Here is a 13,098-nt window from a genome sequence, read left to right as displayed (position 1 = left end):
AGGCTGCTACCCCCGTGGGACTGCAGCATGGCTGTCGGAACAGCTAGCATGTATCTGTGATTGTATATGTGTGTAAAAATAGTGGGGGTTGGGATGCAAATGAAGTAAATGTGCATGCATATATGCAACTGGGCTTGTCTCGCTGCTTTTGTATGAATCCTGCTGCTTGTTGTATAGGTCATATAAAACCAGATGAATCTGCTAAGAAGTTCTTCTCAAGCTGATCGCGCCCCCAGAGTGCTAAGAAAAAGGTAGAATGGTTTCAATAATTTACTCTCTGGGACAGCTTTCTATCAGTTTTGCTCTGATTATAGGTTTTGTTTTCATTAGCGTGTTATATTTCTGCAATAATCTCAAGATTTTTTAATTGTAATTGGATGGCGTGATCCACATTAAGTGTGATCAAACCATGGAACTTCAGCGATAGGTGAAACCACTTCTATTAAAAGATTTAAAGATTTATACCTTCTTGTGATACACTACAGTAGCGGATGCTGTAATGAAGTTGCTATGGAGATAAAGCTTTCATATGCCGGGTACAATGTATGGGTAGAGACAGTTGCTCAGAATCGTTTTCTTTTTGTGCCCAAGGCAGGACAAAATTTCAAGGTATACCTATAAAAGAAGCCTCATTTGGAATATCATCAGTTCTTCTGATTGTGCAGTCAGGTGAAGATATTTTTGAGCAAAAAGCCTTCAGTTCTTTTTGTGCTTCACTATAGGCTGCACTAAACTCATCAGATTCTGTCATACACAATCCAACAGGCAGTCTTGTTGTCCCTGGTTCTGATCCAGCATCTGCTGAAGTGGAAATTTCTCTCTGAAGTTATGTCAGGATTCCAGGTGCCTCTTTAGCTTCCTTGGCAACATGTTGGCATTTTTAACTCCTTCCAACAACAGCTGCAGTCAGGCTGAAGGCCAGTGACTGTCAGTCATGGCTTTTTAATATTTAACTGCACAAAAAGTATACCTGCAGTACTATTAAGGCACACTATTATGGCCCAAGATTTTGACGCATAGAACCAGATGGTAGTAGTTGTCCTCTGTATAAGATTATTGTTCTATCAATGTCCAGGATATGTTAGGGACACATCCTCATTTGTATTTCTCAGCATCTTTAGGTGTTGTGACTTTTTGCTTACAATACAGGGAGTGCAGAATTATTAGGCAAGTTGTATTTTTGAGGAATAATTTTATTATTGAACAACAACCATGTTCTCAATGAACCCAAAAAACTCATTAATATCAAAGCTGAATGTTTTTGGAAGTAGTTTTTAGTTTGTTTTTAGTTTTAGCTATTTTAGGGGGATATCTGTGCAGGTGACTATTACTGTGCATAATTATTAGGCAACTTAACAAAAAACAAATGTATACCCATTTCAATTATTTATTTTTTACCAGTGAAACCAATATAACATCTCCACATTCACAAATATACATTTCTGACATTCAAAAACAAAACAAAAACAAATCAGCGACCAATATAGCCACCTTTCTTTGCAAGGACACTCAAAAGCCTGCCATCCATGGATTCTGTCAGTGTTTTGATCTGTTCACCATCAACATTGCGTGCAGCAGCAACCACAGCCTCCCAGACACTGTTCAGAGAGGTGTACTGTTTTCCCTCCTTGTAAATCTCACATTTGATGATGGACCACAGGTTCTCAATGGGGTTCAGATCAGGTGAACAAGGAGGCCATGTCATTAGTTTTTCTTCTTTTATACCCTTTCTTGCCAGCCACGCTGTGGAGTACTTGGACGCGTGTGATGGAGCATTGTCCTGCATGAAAATCATGTTTTTCTTGAAGGATGCAGACTTCTTCCTGTACCACTACTTGAAGAAGGTGTCTTCCAGAAACTGGCAGTGGGACTGGGAGTTGAGCTTGACTCCATCCTCAACCCGAAAAGGCCCCACAAGCTCATCTTTGATGATACCAGCCCAAATCAGTACTCCACCTCCACCTTGCTGGCATCTGAGTCGGACTGGAGCTCTCTGCCCTTTACCAATCCAGCCACGGGCCCATCCATCTGGCCCATCAAGACTCACTCTCATTTCATCAGTCCATAAAACCTTAGAAAAACCAGTCTTGATTGAGTATTTCTTGGCCCAGTCTTGACGTTTCAGCTTGTGTGTCTTGTTCAGTGGTGGTCGTCTTTCAGCCTTTCTTACCTTGGCCATGTCTCTGAGTATTGCACACCTTGTGCTTTTGGGCACTCCAGTGATGTTGCAGCTCTGAAATTTGGCCAAACTGGTGGCAAGTGGCATCTTGGCAGCTGCACGCTTGACTTTTCTCAGTTCATGGGCAGTTATTTTGCGCCTTGGTTTTTCCACACGCTTCTTGCGACCCTGTTGACTATTTTGAATGAAACGCTTGATTGTTCGATGATCACGCTTCAGAAGCTTTGCAATTTTGAGACTGCTGCATCCCTCTGCAAGATATCTCACCATTTTTGACTTTTCTGAGCCTGTCAAGTCCTTCTTTTGACCCATTTTGCCAAAGGAAAGGACGTTGCCTAATAATTATGCACACCTGATATAGGGTGTTGATGTCATTAGACCACACCCCTTCTCATTACAGAGATGCACATCACCTAATATGCTTAATTGGTAGTAGGCTTTCGAGCCTATACAGCTTGGAGTAAGACAACATGCATGAAGAGGATGATGTGGACAAAATACTCATTTGCCTAATAATTCTGCACTCCCTGTACACCCTGTACCGGGGAAGGTCCACCACAGGCGAATCAGATCTGGGTGTTTGTCCCTAACATCTTGGCGCACAGCTGGGGTCTTTCCTCCTCATCCACAGCCATTGACTGCAGCGCTAAGCAATCCCTGGAATCACCTTGAAGGTGGTGGCATAGGGTTTGGCTGTGCATCTCCAAGTGTTTAATAAGTTTAACTGTGGAATGCTAAACTGTTGCTATCCAGCCTCAATGCTCTGCATCTGATTTCAGCTGAGTGTGTCACAGCTTTTTCCCATGGTACTTTTAGTTCTATAAAGTAGACAATACAGAGAGTGGTGGACCAAAGTACCAGATCTGGTCTTTGGGCAGAAGCAACTATTTCTGATGGGATTATAAGCTGTTGACCTGTATCAAAGAACATTTTCTAGTAACAACCTCCTTCAAAAGTCTTCCTGGTCAGTGATGGAGGGTATTTTTGTCATTGTTCTTAAAGTGGCAGTGGTGCTGCTCTTTTGGCATTGATAGACAGAGACTTCAGCACCTGGTTGTGTCTCTAAGTATACCTGCCTTGACAAAGGCTCACTTTAATTAAAGTCATGATGTGCCTGAGTGCGTTTCCAGTTGATTGTCCCTTTATTCAATATTTCCCACTTCATCCACTTTTGCTGTTGGGCTTCTAAGATTAGCAAATCTTGCAGCCGCCTCCTGCCACTGGAGTAGAGCAGGGCGATATGGCCAAAAATATTTATCACGATATATATTTGAAAATTTGCAATAACGATATAACCGACGATATAATTGATGCGAGACAAAATACAACTCCACAACATTACTAGCGCAAAAAGACAACCTTCCATTTATTTTCACTTAAGAAGCTGGTTTTTATGTACATTAAAGCTTTATAAAAATGTAACAGTGCAAATGCAAATTCCTTGCTGAAAGTTTAACCAAAAGGCATTTCCAGTAGAAATGGGCTGACATATCCTGAGCATAACCATGTATAATATCCACTGAAGTTAAAAAGAGGTGCTTTGCAACATTAAACTGCAGTGTGCAGTACGTATTTTTCGGACCATAAGGTGCACAGGATTATAAGGCACATTAAGCGAAACAAAGCAGTCAGATAAATCAAACTTTATTAAACTCATTCTTCTTGCTTCCTCCACTTCTGTACCATTGATTCATTAATGTTGAATTCTCTGGCAGCTGCTCTATTCCCATGTTGTTGCAGTATATTAATGACTAACCTCGTATTGTGGATGGATTATCTCAGTTGTTCTCCTGACTGAAGTTCGGTCCGTTTACAGCATCCTGCCATGCGATTGCATTTGTCTCTAACCATGAAGAACCTTCACGTTAACTTTTATAAGTGGAAAAGTGTTAGTGTTCGTCCTCCAGCTTCACTGTTTATGTTATGCTAACATAGCTGTGTCGCTAGCGATCACGTAGCACATCATTATATACCAGCTAGCCCAACTTCAGTAACCCTACAAACGTCACTGCTGTTTAGTTTCCTGTCTTCATTTATGTTGGAAGTGATAGCAGAGCTGTACGTTTGATTTTTTTCAGAAATCTCTCCGTCAGAACATGCAATATCATGCTTAGGTAACTAGCGAAACTAGCGAGCTAACTTCCGCTAGCTTCCTGCTAACTTCTAACTCCGTTAAATGTAATAACTTTTGTTTTCATGGATGCCTGGAAGTTAAACTTTATAGTTACACCTGGTAAAGCAGCAATGCTGATCGTTTTATTAAAGATGAAAGAATTTAGACAGTTTTTAACTCTAAGTGATGCTGCAGTGTTGTTTGACCTGAAGCATACGGAGTTTAGGACCCAGATTACTCCCAGATTTAAGAGCATCTTAGTCCGACAAATACGACAATAACAACGGCCGCTTGCATGTTCTGCAAAAAATGTGCTTTGTTGTGTATCTGACGGACAAACACCAAACCAGTTCCACATCACGGAAGTTGCACCATTTTTACAAACCAATTCTGGTTCATCTGTTTCACTCAACAATCGGCCATGTGCGTATGAAAACAAAGGCACTGCGCATGCGCGTTTTACTCCCATTCTATCGCGATATTTCATTTTCCTATCGTTGCCTAACATTATACCGGTATTACCGTGAAGGGTATAATATGGCCCAGCCCTACACTGGAGTTCTAAAACTACCAGCTTTCGCCATTTTCCTTTGTTCCACAAGGGTCTATCTGGAAACAGGCCCACTCCTACTCTCCTTTGCTGAATGTAGCTCCCAATCTTAGAAGGATGGAGTGCTGATTTAGCCTGTAGTACAGTTTCTGTTGGTGTCCATTTCCAACATGTTGTTAATACTGGCATGACGGGTCTTATGGTTGTGTCTCAAGACTATGAGAAGGTCAACTCCAGTCTTGTCTTGAAGCCTAGTTTGAAAGAGCTTGTTGGCTTTTTCTACATGTACCACAAGTGAGAAAGTCAACTTTTCAAGAATCTTACCGACGGTCCTTCTACTGTCTTTTTATCTCCAGGGCCATTCCACACTTCAACCATCACAGGACTCCAGCACACTATTAACATGGATGGCAGAGACGAATTCACAGAGGACAGTGAATGCTGCAGCAACAACTCCCAGGAAGTCCAAGGGCAGGATAGCTTCTCAGGTACAGGATGGAGGGAAGGGTCAGGGAAGGACTGTTGGACTCTGTAGGAATGTCCTTGGAATGAGGGGTGTTAGTGAGAATAAGCCCTGCCCTGTGTTTTGTTGTCTGTCCATATTGATAGGGCTGTGTTTGCCTCCATAGAAGACAGCGATAGTGACCCAGAAAACCACGGCGAAGACTCGTCCTCCAACACTTCTGCTGACGACCACATGACCACCAAGAGAACGCAGTGTCTCCTACAAGGAGCAGGAGTCAAAGAGGTGAGAGGGCTGCTAATTTAGACACCTTCACTCCAGTGTTTGTTATGATGGTGCTTTGAATGGCAATAATGTTTATTTCATTCTAACAAATACAAAAAAGGAACACGCACAAAGGTTGTGGTAAGGTTCTCATAACTGGAAAAATAATTTTATCTATTTCTCACTGTGTACGTCTTTGAAAACAACTTCTTGGCACATCATCAATTAGTTTGAACACAACTTATGCATTACACTAGAAGAGACCATACTGGTAACGTTGTGGTGTGGAATAAACACACAAACAAAACACGACAGAGATTAAAAAAAAAAATGAAGACAAGTATCTGCCCTGCATCTGTTTGATTATGAAATATGTGGTTTATAAACGAGTTGGTAGGCGTGAGAAGAATTTATCAACTCTCATCCATCAGTCGTGCATGAAAAACAAGTCAATGTGAACCGTAATTTGCATCTAGATGCCCACCCTGTCATCTGCTCCAGTTTTATGATGTTTAATTAGGTTCATGCATCTGTGAATTTAAAGCTAATGTGCTGTGCTAGAGAATATTGCAGATATTTCTCCTGAGATAACCGGAAAGGAAGTAGTGATATTTCACCAAAATCTTTCTATTTGTATGCAAAATAACAATTAACATAATAAACTTTTGACATTTTTGTTTTATTACTTTGAAAAGATAAAAGTGAAAATGATAAATAATCAGTTAAAAGACATCACTAATATAGTAAAAGTGTGGGGGGAGTAGTGGGCTACCTACTTAGTACATCTACAGGAGCCATGGAAACCCATGCCATGAAACCACATGCAGTTACTGAATCAGCAGAGCGTTGGTGAATTTTATGCACTGCTCTGTAACTTTACATGATCTGTCACATTCACAGATGAGTTGCTGTGGTTCCTAAAAGCTTCCACTTTGCAATAATACAGCTTACAGCTGATCGTGACTGTTTGTGAGGGAAGAAATTTCATGAACGGACTTGTCCTCGCAACGCTGGCGTCATTTTACAGCAACACACATGAATTCAGAGAGCAAACCATTTTTTCACAAATGTTTGTAAAGGCAGACCATATGGCTGTTTGATTTTTTTAGACCTGTGCAATGGTTCGAGAACACCTGGATTCAAAGATGAAGAGGTCTGGCCCAATATTTTTATTCAAAAGTGCCCTTTGAGTTATTAGACACCCCCAGGTCCAACCAATATGTTTTCTGCCTGCACCTTCTGTTTGAAAATGTTCTGTGAGTCACATCTGTCTCAGCACACAGTGTGATGTCACTGTCAGTGAGTCACCGGGACTTGTGGGAATTTTGCTCAGTCATACACTCAACACATCTTCATCCACTTGTGAAAATGCTTCAGACCAAAACAAGGCCTCTTTTACGTTTTAACTGCCATCATACAAATTGGAAATCTTAATTTAATAAATAACTCAGAATTCAGATTTGTGATTTACAACTGTAAGATGTAGGTGTAAAATCATTTGAATGTAGTGTTAATGTGCTTCTGAAACGAGTTTAAATGGTTCTTGACTTTCCTCAGGAGAGCGAGGAAGGGGGAGAGCACAGCAACAACTTTGTTTGTCCTCTCTGCCCGCTGGATTTCAGCAGCCCAGATAAGCTCATCTCCCATGTCTACCAGGTGAGAATAACATCGTCTCACCTGCCCCGATCTAGTACAGAACCAAAAAAAGAAATGCAATTTTCAAAGCCGTGTGGCAGCAGCCTATCTGCTCTGCAATCTGTCTACTTTGTCATATAGCTGCATAGTTTTGTTTTTTAAACTCTGTATGCTGTTTGCATTTATACTACCATGCATAACAACCACAGCATCAATTATAACTGTTGCAGACATGAATTTAAATATTATAATTTTACTTTTCAAGTTCATAATATTTTAAATGTATATTTCCTTTGTTATTTTTTTCTTTTGCAAACATATTGCAAACTGATAATCGCCTGCAATACAAAGTTATTATATCTTTTAAGTTTGCTGCTTTTCTCATCTCTGTTTGCTGTCTTGTAACAGCACACGACTATGATGAGCAACACCAAGAGCTATGTGTGCCCAGTGTGTGGGCGAGCCCTGAGTTCGCCCGGCTCACTTGGACGCCATCTTCTCATCCACTCCGAGGACCGCCTCTCCAACTGCGCTGTCTGTGGTGCACGCTTCACAGACACCAACAACTTTAACAGGTTGAGCTCATCTCTGCTGTAGCTCTCATCTCAGGTCTTAAATGCAGATTGAATATAGATGTTGTGATAAAATTATACTAACCGGGTCCTGAAGTTTCTGTGTTTATTTAGTGCTTATTATTTAATTATGTCATTTATCTTAAAAAATTTTAAAACAATATCTCATATGTGGTCCCTTTATGACAAGGTGAAAAGACACCACTGATTCAGAAGGATGAGCTATTTAAAATGAGGCCTTTTAATTTTTCTAGTATCTAAAAATTGATTCTGGCAGGAGTGTAATGTAGAAACATAAAAAACTGCATGCTACTTTTTTTCTTTCTTTTTTTTAAAGACAAACCTTTTCTTTTGTCGAACCTTTGAAAATATAAATTGAGTAAAAAGAAGTCACATTTTCTCTTTAATACATTATAATAGAATGAGAAAGAGCAATGGTTTTCCAAGTGTGGGATTAGACAGAATGCAGAGCATGAGGGATGAATAAAATTAGTACTGCAATGACAGATTTAATGGAAATAAACTTGCGTGTTGCTTAGCAACTACCATTACATTTCTAATTTAAACAGCACTGACAAGGTCAGGACGCATTGTAGAAGGAGAAGCAGTGTGAAGTGATGAAAAGGAGAGAAGAGAAAAGTCATGAAGCATTACAGTTGGCAGAAGCATTTGCTGCTAAGTTTGGAAAAATAAAACATAAATACTTGTTATTCTAAAGAGAGACAAAAAAAGGTGTATCTTAGATGTACGTGGAAAAGCTGTTTCATGTTGTTCCAGCCAGCTACAATAAAGTAACATAACCAGCATCTGGCAACCAGTGTTTTCTGAACAGTCACCTCCTCTGAGGCTGTTAACAGCCTGTTAAACTTCTCTCCAGAGAGCTAGCCAGAGTTCATTTGACGCATGGCCCTTATTCCTCTCTGAAGCAAAAAAGTTTGGGAAACGACTAACATGGAATCAGTCATCTCTTCCCATTGCAGCAAAGTGGTTTCAAGTCATGTAACTCATCGCAGCTTGACAGAAGCTAAATTTTACTGTTGCCTAAAATATGTGACCATACGAGCCAGGCTAACAAAAATTCAAGGCAAAAACAATGCCTGTCAGTCTGATGTATGAAGCCTTTGTTGCAGGCTGGTGGAAAAAAATCCCTGCGGGGTGAAATCTCGGATTTCAGACTGCTCTGAACACTTAGTTTCAGATAGTTTAGTGTTTTTTTTTTCCTCCTGCTCTTGTCTCTGTGTAACGTAAGCGAGAGAGTATATCACAGATATCGTGATCTCAGGCACGCTGTGGCTGTGTGCACAGAAACCCCACCAGCTGTTCAAAACTCAGATGAAAGTTAGTTTATAGTGACGGTGAGAGAGCTAAAAGCATTTTACTTAGACGCAGTATAAAATGAATACGTTTATTTTTAACAGGAAACAAATCTCGTCTAGGAGACCTCAAGTGAAAGGCTCTATGATCCCCACATTAAAGATTTAGACAGGAGCAAGCTTTCTATCAGGGATCTAATGCTTCCCTGGAAGAGTCCAGACCACTTAAAAAAAAAAAAAAAAAGGATGTTTACCTGATTCATGTTTCCTGTCGTAGGGAGAAGCTTAAAGAAGTCCTCGACACAACTAGGATGGATTTTACTGGGGGAAGGGACACCAGTTCCATGTCCCAGTCCCTCTCGAGCAGCCCCATGAGCAGCCCGGGCCCCTGCACTGACTCTTGCCATGGACTGGGCCCTAGTCCCAGTTCGTGTCAGGGTCCTTGCCCGTGTCAAGCAACTAACCCCAATCCCAACCTATGTCAAGCCCAACGTTCCTGCCAAGGGCAGGGTCATATCTCAAGCCAGTGTCAAGGCCCCAGACCATGTCATGGCCCTGGGCCAGGATCAGGACCGTGCACAGACCAGGGACCCGCATTTCCCTCACTGCCCGATAGTCTCCTCTCTGAAGGGCCATCCCTCGCCTCAATCCCTGATGCACTCAACTCCTCCTCTTCAGGCCTTCCTCCTATCCCTGATATCCTGAGCCCTATGCCAGTGTATCCTGCCGGAGTGCTGCTGGTGTGCAACAGCTGCGTGGCTTATCAGCAGCTAGTGGCGGCCCAGTCACCGATGCGAAAATGGGCTCTGCGTCGGAAGAACGAGCCCTTGGAGGCCCGACTGCAGCGTCTGGAGCGTGAGCGCACGGCAAAGAAGAACAAGCGGGCGTGTGAGACAGAAGAAGAGAGGGAGCTGAGGCGGCTGCGGGACCGCGAGGCCAAGCGCATGCAGAGGATGCAGGAAACGGAGGAGCAGCGGGCACGCAGGCTGCAGAGGGACAGGGAGGCCATGCGATTAAAGAGGGCCAACGAGACACCAGAGAAGAGGCAGGCCAGGCTGATCCGCGAGAGGGAGGCAAAGAGGATCAAGCGACGGCTGGACAAGATTGACCCTGCTCTGAGGACACAGATAGAGCACGATCCTGCAGCCATGGCTGCCCTCACAGCAGACATGAGTCTCTTCCAGTTTCCCTGCCCTATGCCTGTCCCCTCCATTGATAATGGTCTATTCATGAAGCTGCCCTAGTGGGTCCAGGCCAATCGGGTGAGGGCAGAATCCAGTTGGCTTCTCGCAGCATCATTAACCTCTGCACTGCGCCATCAGGCTGCCTGTTCACAGAGAACCATTCCTAGCTGGTTTCCTCTCAGCTCGATCTGCGTCGAACAGCTTCGCACACAAGCTGCTTTGTTAAATACAACAAAAACTTCTTCAACGTCTTTTTTTAAACAGCCTAGAAAACCTTGGGAACAGGGATGAGAATGTTTCTTATTGTATGGATGATGACATAAGAGCATGTTGTAAAGAGATTTTATCTGTTGCGTCAGTGGACTAGCAGATTTAACACAGTTCATACTCATAGGAGCAGTTACACTTCCTTTGAGGGGACAAAAAAAAATCATTTGCACATGGACCTTCAGTGACAGGAGAGGGGACTTTGTAGCCACAGTCCCCTCTCCTTTCTGGTCCACTCCGCCAGCCCAGTGACTCTGATTTCCAGGTAGCTACACCTCTCTTCAAGCTGCTACCATGGGTCCCTGGGAAGTTCGTGTTCAGTCAAACTACTACCTCAGCTGGCGCCATGGACGCGCCCTCTGTCCTGTGGCTTACTGCGTTCCAACTCCAAGCTTCCAAAGCTCTATATGTACTGTACACTACTACCGAGGATGCAGGTCATTTTTGTTTGTTTTCTTTACATTGTTATGTTTGTATTGATCATTCAGGCACTTTAATAGGACACACACATTCACAAGTGATTTTAAAAACAAGAGGCGTTATAGATTCTGACATAAAGTTTGAATGAATGTCCTATTGAACGTGTTCAGTGTTGAGCTACATTCCTCTTATTTCTGAGTTTTACATCTCAATGCAGTCCACCTTTGTACATTCTCTTTGCCAAGATACGACTCTCGCGTCTTTACGCTCCGAACATTTTTGCCAATGTCATTTATATTTTGACTTTCTTTTACAGAGGTTTTCTCTGGCTCTTAAAAAACAACAAAAAAGTAAAGTCATAAAGTCTGTGCTGCTGTTATTGTACTGTAAAATACATTAGTTACCTCTTATATGTTTGGGCTCATTGCATTGAGGAATATTCTATTCCTGTAAGTGGTTGCAAAGAAACAGTACACAACATGTTACCCGTTGACCTCAGAATTTGTCGCATTACTTGAATTCTGCCCTAAAAGATGCATTTGTTTTCCTCATGAGCGGGTTCCGACATGGTGGGTTTTTACCGTCATACGGGAAATCGTACATAGATAATGCAACCTCTGCTTTGTGCAATTTGTGTAGCATCCACATGTATTGTAAGGCTGCAGTACCTTCAAGATGTGTAAACAGTACCACTTAAATTGTGTTTTATATCTGCAAGTCACTTTTATGGAGTCACATGACAAGTGGAAATTGTTCTAAACACTTTTTTTGTTTGTTTCCTTCATCTGTTACTGAGCACTGGGGCTAACTTCACGGCACATACAGCCCATACCAGGAGATTCATTAACCTCATTCCAGCACATATTTATGCAATATGATGTGAATATATATATATATATATCTGTTTTTTTTTTTCTTGTAAAAGTGTTTTGAGGTGTTTTGTTGATTTACAAAATGTTAAAATTAGAGGCCATGGTTGGATAACCCTTGTTTAATTTCCTGCCTGTTACCTCCACTTCTTGTCTTTGCTTATCCAGATGGAAACATTTAACAGTGTCAAATGAGCAGTTTCAGAAGTACTCTTTAAAGAAGAACGAGCAGCGGTTCTGTTTGAGTCACTCCTAGACAAGCCGCAACCCACCTGGCTGTTAGTTCCAGCAGGTTTAATGAAGAAAAAACAAAAGACAAAAAAATTAAAGGGAGTTTTGGTTTTATCCTCAGAGGCTTTTTTCTAGGAGTGCATCAAACCTCTATGCAACAGATGTTATTTATTAAAGGAAATTAATTCACTTTTCACTGAAACTATGCAGAATGCGACCTCAATTTTAAACAGACTTCAAAGCAAACAGTTCAGCTACTCAGGCAGTTTAACTCAGAGGGCTCAGGGCCTGGATACGGCACCCCAGCCCATAAGAATCATTTGTAGACCTGTCATGCAAACAGAACAGTTTTAGGCAGTTTTGGGACTTTTAGTAGAGACATTTTTGTCTTTTTTTGAGAGATGTTTCCTCTTCCTAGTTCAGCACAAAAAGCAACAGGGTTTCACTGCCATCCTTCTCATTATACACTCTACCAAGGGCAGATCAGTGTTCTCAACAAAGGCTTCAGGTGTCGTCTCTCTCTCTCAGAATATGAATACTGGGTATTCTCAGAGGTTGCTCTTTGAAATTGCTGTGACCCTGTTTGTCCTACAACTTCACTTACTAGTTGAAAGGAAGTTCTGTGGACTCTGACGTGGCGCTGTTCTTTGGCAGCAGCGCTCTCTCAGTGTGGATTAGGTAAAAACACTGCATGTCCTGAAACTGCACTCGTCCTAGAATGGTTCAACATGAGCTTGTGTTCTGTTTGTTTATGCCTGCCTGTTTTTTACAGTTTAATCGAAAAATGTTTCAAGATGTTGGCCTTTCTATATTCTATCAGGATTTTCTCTCAATGTCCATGTTTACAAAAGAAGTCTTTCTGATCAAGGCCAAATGAATGAGCTAAACTGCTAATGACAACATGCTAGTTGTGATATCAATGCATTCTGACTGGATGGCACTTTGGGGGACGCCATCCTCTGTTACTGGAATAACAGATGTACAGACCGTGACGAAACCTGGATAAGAATGTGGAAATAAACATTGAATTTATTATAA

General features: G+C 41.8%; 1 protein-coding gene across 7 annotated transcripts in view; it reads left to right on the top strand.

The window, feature by feature from the left end:
• The window catches only part of znf821 (zinc finger protein 821), a 22,520-nt gene extending 9,422 nt beyond the window's left edge, over nt 1-13,098 (top strand). For 4 of the 7 annotated variants that reach the window (XM_082531709.1, XM_082531706.1, XM_082531705.1 and 1 more), the window contains exons 2-6: nt 5,199-5,330; nt 5,472-5,590; nt 7,127-7,225; nt 7,613-7,779; nt 9,367-13,098. In XM_082531709.1, the coding sequence (XP_082387835.1) occupies nt 5,246-5,330; nt 5,472-5,590; nt 7,127-7,225; nt 7,613-7,779; nt 9,367-10,333 (1,437 nt within the window). In that variant the 5' untranslated portion in view covers nt 5,199-5,245 and the 3' untranslated portion in view covers nt 10,334-13,098. The other 3 variants (XM_082531708.1, XM_082531707.1, XM_082531704.1) reach the window with 3 other exon arrangements.

Source organism: Aulonocara stuartgranti (genome assembly GCF_965226115.1).
Source record: "Aulonocara stuartgranti genome assembly, chromosome: 1".
Taxonomy (NCBI): domain Eukaryota; kingdom Metazoa; phylum Chordata; class Actinopteri; order Cichliformes; family Cichlidae; genus Aulonocara; species Aulonocara stuartgranti.
The sequence above is the reverse complement of the archived record's forward strand: the minus strand, read 5'-3'. Positions and strand labels throughout refer to the sequence as shown.